The sequence below is a fragment of the Psittacula echo genome (genome assembly GCF_963264785.1).
Source record: "Psittacula echo genome assembly, chromosome: 4".
Taxonomy (NCBI): domain Eukaryota; kingdom Metazoa; phylum Chordata; class Aves; order Psittaciformes; family Psittacidae; genus Psittacula; species Psittacula echo.
In genome coordinates, this window is record NC_137738.1 from 125,053 (window position 1) to 137,439 (window position 12,387).

Sequence of the window (12,387 nt, forward strand, 5' to 3'; positions counted from 1 at the left end):
TAAGCAACATTTACTTGAATGCTGTCAATTATTGTCTATCTTAAACAGATTTATACTGCTTCTTTACAACAAATTTCTAATACTGTTGGAAAAAAAACCAAACCTGAACATGCAGACATTTCTATGGCAATAACATTATGAAAATAGCAAGAGGTAAGACTTAATATAAGCCCACTGTGCTCCCTTTCGTTTGCTCATTTCACTGAAGCATGCATTGAAAGACAGAATATATCATCATCTCCATAGCAGGCTTTCTGGGTCCTGTTAATTGATACTATGCAATACACCCTGTAACAATCAATAGTATTTGGAACCAAAAAAACCTTTCCAGTATAACACAGGCACCTCCAGAGGCTGGCAAAACCTCTCACTGCACAAACAGTGCACCGTGGTCAGTGCGATTACACAGAAACCACCATTCCCCAAGCTGAGCTGCTCACTGAGTTTTTGCTGTGTGCTGAAGAGAAGCTGATCAATCACAGCAGAAAAACAAACAAACAAATAAAAACACAACAAAAAGAGATAAAATAGTTTATATTTACCAATAACCAGAGGAGGAGTTAATGGTAAATATTAAAGATAACTGGTTTTAAGTCAAAAGGAACACAAGACCTGTGCTGTTGAGTATCATTACTACCGGTTTGTTGCTTTTTCTATGCATTTTATTTACACTTTGAAGGCTTTTAATTAAAGACAGCAGCCACGATAAGAACCAAAGCAGCCACTTTTAGATATTAAAATAGATATTTTATGCTAACGAAATACAGATTTCAGTTATTTAGGATAGATGCTTTCCAGTAGCTTATGTTTTCACAGAAAAGAGATAAGCAGGAATAATTACCTCCTGAAGCAATGAATTACAGTTCTCAATAGTGATTTATCAAATTAGATGTTATTTTGTGCAAATTGCCTTAGCACAGTTTGCTGTTTAAGCCAATCTAATCAGTGTGATTAATGGCTGGGTTTATATACTCTTTACTTTGAGGATAAGATCTGTACTAAGTCGGAGAAAGCTTTCAAGATTTCCAAGCATGCCTCCTTACAGGGACATCATCATCATCATCATAACCTTTACCTCAAGCATATTGCTACTGCCTTCTCTGCAGAAGAAATGGAACATCATCTTTATTTCCAGGTGGAAGTCATTCATCACTCAAAGCCCACATGGAAAGTTCAGGCTAATGGCCAGCACTGGTGGAGCAGGGAAGCAGCCTTTGCTCACATTCCCATGCAGCAACTACCAGACCATCCATGCAGGACTTCGCGCCCCAAGACTGCAGCAGAAATTCAGCATTTATGGCTATGCCTATTAATGTCATCACTTTCTTCCAAGTACAAGTCACATGGATGTCATCTTGGTCCACCAAATAGCTTGTGTGGCCATCCACGCAGGTGATTTGCCTACTGCATCACTGAGCAGAGGTCCAAGAAATCCTGTCTTCTTAATACCCACCTTTTGTCAAAGTACCTGCTGATTTCTATCTAGATGTTATTAAACGTATGGGAGGCAATTTCACTTCACAAAGAGTGTTGGCAAGGACAGAATCATTACGGAAAAAGGATGGATAATGGATCAAGTTTTTCTTCCTGTATTTGGAATACAATTTCTATCATCTAAAAGGCAAGTCCCCCTCCTTCCTACCTCATTTCCACATTCTGTGAAGCATAAAACCTCCTTTGTGCTGATCGTGCCCTGACCAGTCTATTTCAGAGCCTAACTTCTTTGGAATTTCTAATCTCAACAACCTCATTCAATTACAGAATAAATAAGGTAATGGCTTATAGAAGTTACACCTTACACAAAGACAGTTCAGGGATGCACGCATTTCCTTTCAGTGCAAACAAATTATGTCCTGCTGGATTCTCCTCTTATTGGCACATGAGGTAAAACTGTTCACATTTAAAAATCTTTAGTTTGGGTAACAATTAAAATAAAAACTAATAAAAGAATCAGTAATACACAGTCATTATTCGGAACAAAAACCAAAAGCTATTTGAGAAAAGTTAGCCTTACTCACAAACTTCCACCATGCTTTTGCACAGCTTCATACTTGCTCTCCCTTTACACCGTACTGTAATGAAATGGCTGGATACAAGAGACTTAAACATCACCTCTGGTGCTGCAGAGAATACAGGAAAAGCCTTCCTCTACCTCTGTGACACCCTTTTGTTTCCTCCTCCGCAAGTGGCAGAAATGCAGGGACAGTTGCTGTCTAAGATGCTCCTACCTTCCACCAATCCTTATTGCCAGGACTGCTTTTAAGTGACTCTATGACAATGGTCTTTGGATGCTAGCAGCTATTTTCCCTCTATTGCCAATCTCACTGTTGAGAATCCAGACTTAGTTTAGAACTCACACGCTAACAAAGAGATTGGCTGTAAACTAGGAGGGGTCCAGTACATATCAAGTAATTCCACATAGAGTAATTCCAAAAGTCTTGCATGGACCTGCAAAATGCTTCTTCAAATCAAAACACAACACAACGAGCTAAAACAAAACATGTCACATTGATGTCTTCACCATATTTGTTTCATTTTTTTCTTGTCCTTTTATATCAAGATCAGTAAGAAAAATGGTAAAACAAGGTTTTTTTAAGAGATGGCATTAATATACCCACATTCAATGAATAAGCACCACCATTCACTGCAGTAAGAATCAGTGCTATAAAAATGCTGTACCTATCTTACATTTCTGTTGGTCTGTACCACCTTACTTAATGGCATCTCAGGCCAGAGTTCAGAGACTTAAAGAATAGTTCTTTGATATTCCTCCACATACCATCAAGGCCATTATGATGGCTGTAGTTCCTTTTCCCCAAAATACTTAATGAAGAGTGATTGGAGGGTGCAAGCAGTCGTTTTGCACTTGGAGTCTGAAGGCTTGGTGTTGACCTGATTACATTTGGCTTCACTGCAGGATGAATCTCTATTTGAGACAAAAGACAGAGAGAGGAATTACACATACTTGATTTAAAAAAAAACCAGATAAACCCAGTCTATCCAACATAATAAACTTACATTTAAATTTTCAGTGAAAGCAAAGAAACACTCTTCTGCACGAGCGTGTTTACAGGACCTTAAATAACAATTCTTCATACCTACAGTTCCCCCAGGCAGAAAAGATCTATTTCACTTGAGATCACCCAAGTTAACACTATGGTGTAGATGTGAAAGGATTTCAGCAGCTGAAGAGATAATACAGATCAATCTGAAACAGGTTTCTGTTTACATTTTCCTACCTTTGAGGTTTGTATTGGAGCCACACACCTACAGATCATTTTAGCAAGCAAATCAAAGCGGTTTACTATAGTAGAAGCAGTAAAGTGCATCTGGCCAGCACACATCAGGGCGGCAGCTGCTTTGTTTGCCAAAAGCTGATGGAGCTGTATGGAAATTTCTGTCATATGCCAGATGAAAGCGGCAAGGGGAAGCCTCGGTAAAGTCTGCCTGTGCTGCACCAGGGATGTGCTGAGCCCATTACCTTATTCCTATTGTACATTCGGGTTCAAAATGCCACCACTGCGGGTGACTTTGGACAGACCCAAGGTTTGGAGGAAGTCAGAGAGCCCGAAGGCAGGTCCCGTCCCTCTGACCCAGGATGTGAGGCACTTGCAGTCCCATTCCCTGGCACAGCAGGAGACCCCTGAGCTGAGAACATGAGGGCAGAGGGGTTGCGAGGTGGATCAGGAGGTTCAGCTGCCCAAGGGGAGTAAGATAAGAACTGAAGCACCTTCTCACGTGTAGTGCAGGTTTGCACCCCCTGAAGAGTGCTTTTTTCTGCTTTTCTGTTTATAAAATAAAATATAGAAGCTGGGAGTATGCAGCATCTGAAGCGATGCCAGGGATCCAAGGAGGAAGCCCTCCAGCCTCTGCCATTCACAGCTGTCACGCAAGAGAAACAGAAACCATTGCATGAAGTCAGAGTGCACCACAAGAGCACATTTGTCCTCTTTCAGAAATGCCAAGGAAGTCTGATAGCCAAGGCTCCCATGGCAAGCCTTCACAGGCAGCCTGCAGGTACCAGCCCACCCACCCCGAGCAACAATCGGTTGGGGCTGCCATGGGAAGTTGTGATAACCTTTAAAGGGAAGATGCATAAAGGTGGGGCAGCCAATCAGTTGGATCAGTATGCAAACTGGTGGAAAGGATTATCCGAAGTGGGCTACAAGGACGCTGGAGAGGGACTCTTCATCAGGGACTGCAGCGATAGGACAAGGGGTGATGGGTTCAAACTGAAAGAGGGCAAGTTCAGGTTAGATCTAAGGCAGAAGCTCTTCCCTATGAGGGTGCTGAGGCGCTGGCACAGGGTGCCCAGAGAAGCTGTCCTGGGAACAGCACGCCAGGAGGACATAACACCAACAACCTACACATTTCAAGAGGCTTTGCTTAATGTTTAACCACTGATCTGGTCAGAGCTCACAATCACACTCGTAAAGAATGAACACCCTCATCCAAGATGCTTCAAGAGGGTCAGGTAAGAACGAACAGAGCACGATAATACACGGGCAGGTATTAAAAAAGCATAGACCTAGAGTACAGGTAATTGCTTCGGATTTGGGGGTGTGTGTGAGGGCGAGTTTGAGGTCACTCATCCTCTCACCGCTTACTTTCATGAGAGCTTTTTACTGCCATTCACTGCATTACTCATCTGCTTTTCATGTAATAGGGTTTAGGAACACCAAGCACTCACTCATTTTCCATGCTATAGAGAACAAATTTCTACTTTGCTTTCTTACTAAAATGGGAACAGAGGCAGTGCTTAATGTTATGAATACTGATTGCTAAAGCAAAACCTTAAACTGAAATAGAAAGGTTTTGCACTGTTTGCTAAAGATGATTGGATTCTAAAGGTTTGGATTCTAAAAGGCTCATCTGGCAATCTTTTCCCATTTTCTGAAGGAAATGGTTAATTTTCAGGGCTAACACCACTAAAATATAATCTTATTTGCCAAAGAGCTCCAGCAGCAATCACAATCATCCCAGCAGCTGCATGAACATACGAGAACTCATAAATCCTTCTGTCCACAGCGAACAGGAGATGTGATTTGGTATTGTTAGGGTGAGCAAACAGCTGAAAAAGCAGCATTTCCTTACTTGGACTTTTCTTCAGCGGGAAGCCACCAGTCCTCCACCAGCTCACCACAACGCCTGTCCTTTCTCCTCTGCTCTCCAGGAAGGCAGCCACCCCAAGCTCTCCTTTAAAGGTTCTAGAAATGGACTGAAACAGCCAGGACCGCTTCCCAACGGACTGAGTCCTTCCTGTGGGGTCTTTACACCTTGTGCTCACTTGTCCTCCACATACAGACTGCACGCTTTAGATTAGCACTTTCTAATAGGCTTCATCACACCCCAGAGGGGTTATGAGGCATTTCAGGGATTTGCCTGAATTATATTATCCTATCATATTACTGTATTATGCAGTGATAGTAATTAAGGTTCTTTTAGTTCCTGCTGCTGCTCTGATCCTTGTTCTACTGCTTAGTACTTCACTGAAAATCTCCGAGCTGCTAACTCAGAGAACTCCAAATAACCCAAGTTACCCCATTACCTGCACAATAAATAACCAGTTGGCCAGATTCAGACTGCATGAGCATTTCTGCAATAAAGATAAAACAGGAAGAAGCAGCAACACTTGAACACTAGGAACCCTTCTGGTGAGACCAGGTTGCAGCCTCAAACAAGCAAATGCAGAAACAACTCTCAAATCTTCTCCCCTTTCCACTAATGAATCAAAAACCCAAAGCAAACAACAGGAAGTTGAAGCCTCCTACACTGATCACTTAAATAAGCATCCTGGATTCCAGGGGCTCTTCTGCAGCTGCACCTCGCTCTCTCATCTCATCTCCTCAGTATGCATCCCAGCTGGAAACATTAGCCTGGTTTCCTCATACCTGGGAGGTAACAGAGGACTTTCAATTAGGCAGGGCTTGCACCTTGGGGGGTTTGCTTAGTAAAGCACAGTGATGACTGCAGAGATTACAGGGGATTAGCCCCAGCTCTCCAGAGGAGAGAGCCTACTCTTAATGCTCAACCTACCTCAGCTGTGGAACTGGCAGCCAGAAGTAGAAAGGGGATAACGGGAAATGATGACCCAGGGTGTGCAGGGCACTGAAATCCTCTCTGCCTTACCAGTAGGGCTGAAAGCAGCATTGCCTTAAGACACACAGTTAACTGTCTGCTAATAAACGTCTGTGGGAATGGCATGGAAGGCATTTGAAAAAGGAAAACAAATACCTCCTGCATAAGCTATGACACAATGCTTCCTACCAGATTTTGTGAGGAAGATCATGCCAGCTTTAATTATCCATTCAGACAAAAATCCCAAACAAACAAACAAGAAAAAACCAAACCCAAGCTAAATGGCAAACAAGCCAACTTCATACAACTAATTCAGATGCATGTATTTAACTCCACTGAGCACACTTCATATCCCTGGAACATGTGCTATTTGCCTTCACTTCCCATACAGCCAAATGCTAAACAGACTCTGCAGGTATCTGGTATATTTTGCACTGCTAATCTACAAAACCTTCACCCACGTACACATAGAATCATAGAATCACAGAGCGGTTTGGGCTGGAAGGGGCCTTAAAGCTCATCCAGTCCCAACCCCTGCCATGGGCAGGGACACCTTCCACTAGAGCAGCTTGCTCCAAGCCCCTGTGTCCAACCTGGCCTTGAACACTGCCAGGGATGGGGCAGCCACAGCTTCTCTGGGCACCCTGTGCCAGCGCCTCAGCACCCTCACAGGGAAGAGCTTCTGCCTAAGATCCAACCTGAACTTCCACTGTTTCAGTCTGAACCCATCACCCCTTGTCCTATCGCTGCAGTCCCTGATGAAGAGTCCCTCTCCAGCATCCTTGTAGCCCCCTTCAGGCACTGGAAGCTGCTCTGAGGTCTCCACGCAGCTTCTCTTCTCCAGGCTGAACAGCCCCAGTGTTCTCAGCCTGTCTCCATAGGGGAGGTGCTGCAGCCCCTGAGCATCCTCGTGGCCTCCTCTGGACTTCCTCCAACAACTCTTATGTGAGGACACCAGAACTGCACACAGTGCTGAAAGTGGTGTCTCATGAGAGCAGAGCAGAGGGGCAGCAAAAGAGAGGCTCTTTTGACCTGCTGCTAACGCTGCTTTTGATGCAGCCCAGCACATGGGTGCTTTCTGTGCTCAAGCACAGACTGAAGGGGCTCATGTTCAGTTTCTTATCACCCAACACCCCCAAGTCCTTCTCCTCAGGCTGCTCTGAATCACTGCTCTGCACAACCTGTAGCTGTGCCTGGGATTGCCCCAACCTAGGGGCAGATCCTTGCACTTGGCTTTGTTCAGCTTCATGAGTTGGCACTGGCCCAGTGACAACATGTGGAATACACACAGCTGGGATGCCTGTAGGAAACTATCACTGGCTGTTCTCTCAAACTCCAGGGCAGGAAGAATCAACATTCAGCGAGAGCTGGCATCAATTTTTCATTATCCAGTTTTCTGAAGTTTGGATTTTGTTAAAACTGATGTTTTGCAAGAGCAGTTATAACCACATCAGCAGCTCATTTCTACTTCAGCAAGTCAAGAGACTGTTGCTGTTCCCTTCGTTCTACTACAAAAAAACCCTCTTTTTGATTGAAATCTCAAGCAAAACATCTAGACTGAGATCTGCCCTCAGCTTCACTGCTTCTCTGATCAACTGATTGATCTCTGTTTGAGGATTAACAGAAAGCCTATAGGGTATCTCACCTCCTGTAGGCCTGTGTAAATGTTTATAGTCAGTGGTGGTTCCTTGCAAAAGGACAATTGTCACTTCTGTTTTAATAAGGAATCACAAATTCCTAGGACTTCTCCTCTCCCCATTATCTTACATGAGTTCCTGGTCCTCCTGGCTGTGATCTCAGCACTGATTTCATCACATCTACTAAAATCACATCATTACATTAAAAGATCAGTGCCTTAGTGTGGCTCAGGTCTCCTCCTTTTAAGCACACAGGAATACTGCAAGTGGATTCCAGGGGCACAGCAGAGCAGCACTGAGCATACTGACAATCTCGCCTTTTTTGAACGCTTATTTCCATTCATTTAGACTACCAGACTATTGTTCACATTCTAAATTACACCAGGTTTTATTCTGCTGTTTTAAGCCAGTAGCAGAAGGGCTTCTGCCTCCATCCCCCAAGTTCTGCAACTGAGAGAGGACTAGAGTTTTTATTCATTTACTAACTTTATAGTTTGCTTGTTACTAAAAGCATGACTCTTTCATTCTATGTGTATAGGATTTTTAAGTCTCAGTATATGCTGAGTGTTCTCTGAAGGCAGATACATACCTAAATACCCAATGATACATGACAGTGGTTTTCTGGTGCTTTTTATCTTCAGAGGATTTCCAGCAAGTTCACAATGTCGATCTGCATCTGAGAAGTTTAAAGAATAAAACCCAGTTTCAATATTTCAACATTACAAGTAGAATCAGGACACAGCGCAAATTGCTTTTTCCCTTTTAGCACATGTCCTTTTTTCTCCATCAACGCTCATAATGATGGATATTTAAAGGCAGGCCAGGTCCTCATTCATGCAACTGATGTTGTTATTTTTTGGTTTAAAGTTAATGTAAGTTGTAACACAAATGTGATGGCAATTTTTGCTTACAAAGTCTTTTTGGAGACAGTCAGCCAGGCAAATGGAACATGAAAACATGAGTATTAAAATAAAAGCTGCTCATAAAAGCAGTAAATTAAACATAATTTATATTGAATTCTTCCTTGTTTTCTACAAGCTTGTCTGGCTACAAATGGGGTAATACAGAGGTAAGAATTTAAAGTTAAGCCTACTGATTTCGATGTCTTATTCGCATGGTGTGGCAATTCATGTAATTCTGAGTAAGCAGAAGAGTACACCGGGGCTCTCACGTCAAGATGAAGCTTAACAAACACAACCCCAACACACAAACAACCAAAAAAGTCCCTTTACTGTAAACTTTTGAACAAAGTGGTCAGCTGTAACCAAGTATCACAGAGCTCAAAGGTCTCAAAAACAGCAGACAAAAAGCAGCTCACTAACTACCTTAAACGCGATGCTACAACTAGGAGCTCACACCTTTGAAGGCACTGCAAATACACAAAAAGAGAATCTGTCTAAATGCCCCAAACATAGAAGTGTTACTATGAAGAAGTTCACGCTTAGACAGCGGAGTCAAACAACTTAAGGCAAAAATTCACAATTCACCAGGTTTCAGTAAATGGTTTCAAGACTCCTGGAACTACATTATCTCTTTTTAAACTACTCAGGATGATTATGTGTCTTCCAAAAGCATGTAAGTAATCCCCATATAGGGCTACCAGTACCCCTAGAACAGAGGCATTCTGTCTTGTACAAAACTGCATTCCTATGTTTGACTCTGTAGCTCTAGAATTCTCTCACATGGATTGCTTCCCACATATGCATACTACCTACATGTACAGCTCCGTGCAGGTTTCACACACACATGCAGAACCACATTTTCTAGCAAGCATTACAGGAACTAGATATTCTAAACGGATGATGGCAATTGTAACTCCACATTGTCTCTGCCTTCTGTTTTACCAAAATGTTCCTGTTTGCTTCATTCCAGCACACGAGATGGGAGTACACAGTCACATAAAAAGGGTAAGATACAATACAGAACAATTTGCAATCTCTTTATACATTCTACCTAGCTCTGTGCAAAAACCATGTAGGTCACAAAACCACAGCAATGACTGAAATAAGTACTTCAGTATGTTCACAGATGTTTCCATTGCAGCAGACGATGCAAAGCTCAGTTCAGTATATTAAGGGATTTACTCGAAATTCTGGAAACGCTGGCTCGTGTCTGGGCAGTCCAAAGGTTCCAGAGCCCTAATGCTGAATACATGAAGTAATTGAATATTTTAGCTTAATAACAAAATATACTGTTCTCAGTATCAAAAACTACCCTGAACCTGGTGTCTGGAATAGACTTAAATTTCCACAACACTTGACACAGTTTAAGCGACGGAGTAGAATGATGCGTCTCCACTGTCTCCCTTATCAAAATAAGCACAGACTAAGCAGTAAGTACTTTAGAGTTACTTTGGGAACAGCAAAGCATCGCTTAAGAAGTAATTAGCAAGAAAATTTTCCATCTACGTGTCTGTGCTGTAAAAAAAGCCATTGACTCATGGTGAGGTATTAATGTGCTGACTGAGAATACGGACTGCAAAGGGAGCACAAGTTCCATGCTGGAGGCAATGCATGTTCACCAAAGGTACTGGGTGGGTGTCCCAAAGCACACCTACCGATTAGAACAGCTAAGTACATTTATCAGCAGTAAACTTTAATCCATAATACGGTACTGCCATAAAAGGTGTAGTACAGTTTATGCTCGTTATGCACTACATAAAGAGAACCATCAAAGTTGGATTGTGTATCACTCTCAACTGTAAAACCACAGCATGAAATTTAGATAGAAAGTTGTCAAAACCAAAATGAAAACCAAGTCCTAAAATCAAATATGGGCTCCCACAGGAACAATGAAAACCTCAGGAAGGTCAGGGAAACAGTGGAAGCTACGAGAAAGAAAACCAACCTACAATGAAATAAAGGAGTATAATATTTGATAATGTATTTTTTCAAACATATCAAAGGCAGAAAGTATGCTACTGCTGTAGCAACAGGAGATGATCAAGGTGTGAGGACAATATGCAAGACAAAGGCATGGCAAAAAAGCTGGATACATTCTTTGCATCAGTGTTCATTGCAGAAGAACATAAAGCAGCTCAGTTCCAACACGCTTTGATGAGGGAAGCCTGAGAACTGTGTCACATCAAAGTGTCCACAGGAAGTACCACAAAACAAACTGGTTAATGAATAAATACAGATTACTCAGACCAGGTGCAATTCATCCAAACAGAAACCACTGAGCATGTACTCTACTGGTGTTTAACTAATGCTTAAGCTGGTCTTGGTTCATGAGAACAAAATCACGGCAAGTGTGATAACATTCTTCAGTAAGTAGGTCTGCAGCCTGGTGAAAGGGTTGAGCTATTAATAGAGGCATAAAGTTAAATGTGGAAACATCAAGGGAGCCAATAAAGACCTTGTAAAGGGAAAACACGTTTAATGCTCTCTCATTATTCTGTGGCGTGGCCTTCCAACAGGAGGGAAAACTGCAGGAAACCACGTCCAGACCCTGCGTTGAGTTCTGGGCTCCCTACTACAAGAGATGCTTTTGGAACAAGTCCAGCTACTGGACACCAGGACACCTGGAGACACCGGGCTGGTGTCTGGAGTGCAGGACACACAGAGAGCCTGAAGGAACTGGGTCTGGTCAGCCTTGAGAAGGCCAAGGGGAGACCTGACAGCCATCTGGAACAACAGAGCAGCAGAGCACAGACAAGACCCAGGCAGACCCTTCTCAGGTATGCAGTGATGGGACAACATACTATTTCTGTCTGTGGCACCAGACACAAGCTGGGAGATGGAAAATTGTTGTTAGATGTAAGGAAAAGATTGTTTACTGCGAGGTTGACCCAACACTGGAAGAGGGAAGTGTGGAGTCTCCATCCTTGGGAGACACACAGATCTCATCTGGACAAAAGGCCCATGAGCACATGAACACGGAGGGGGTAGGATTAGAGATCTCCAGGGGTCCCTTCCTACCTACATGTCCTGTAAACCAGTGACTGCAAATGCCACAGGTCTTCCAGGACCCTCTGAAGGAATCATGACATGTACACATGCAGCTGATCTGGCATCCAACACGGCATTTCAATTGGCTTTTCACAAACTGAGTCACCAGACTGTGAAGCTGTCCCAGGGTAAAACAGAAGGGTGTTTTCAGGGATTAAAATTAATTGTCTGCGTAATCCCCAAAGGATCTGTGTTGCTCAACATATTAAAGATCAGGAAAAGCGGTGATCAGAGAGATAAAGTTTCCTGATAAGAAATCCCTGAGCATAAATAAGTTAAAACTGATGGCAAAGTATATCAGCAGCACCATGCAATAAACATAGGGGTAAAAGGCTAATGTACAGATGGAATGATGAGTTCCGTATCACCACCGTGCAGAAGAAAACCCACGGAGTCGGTGTTAACAGCGTTCTAAAAATATCTAGACAATACTAAAGAGTGGTCGCTTGAGAGTAAAATCAGAGTATTATAAATTATGATAGGAAAATAGAAAACATGTGAGCCTAAATTAGAGAAGACTTGTCTCTTGAAGCGCATGTAACCAGGGGGCACTACAACCCTAGAGAGGGTACAGCACAACTAGAAAAACTCCAGGGAACAACATTACAAACCACAGGGGGAAACAGATTCTTCACATAGTTTTAAAACAGACCAAGTTCTTAACCTAGAAAAGGGATGATTATCGTGGGTATTAGAAGTCAATGAATTCAGGAAGGCTGTAG

The 12,387-nt window shown here is 42.7% G+C and overlaps 1 protein-coding gene across 1 annotated transcript in view; it reads right to left on the minus strand.

The window, feature by feature from the left end:
- MTA3 (metastasis associated 1 family member 3) overlaps window positions 1-12,387 on the minus strand; it is a gene marked incomplete at both ends in the record, with an annotated part of 125,407 nt that overhangs the window by 29,467 nt on the left and 83,553 nt on the right. Inside the window, 2 exons of the mRNA XM_080616891.1 lie at window positions 2,780-2,926; window positions 8,305-8,391. Coding sequence (XP_080473017.1) covers window positions 2,780-2,926; window positions 8,305-8,391 — 234 coding nt within the window. The remainder of the gene's footprint in view (window positions 1-2,779; window positions 2,927-8,304; window positions 8,392-12,387) is intronic.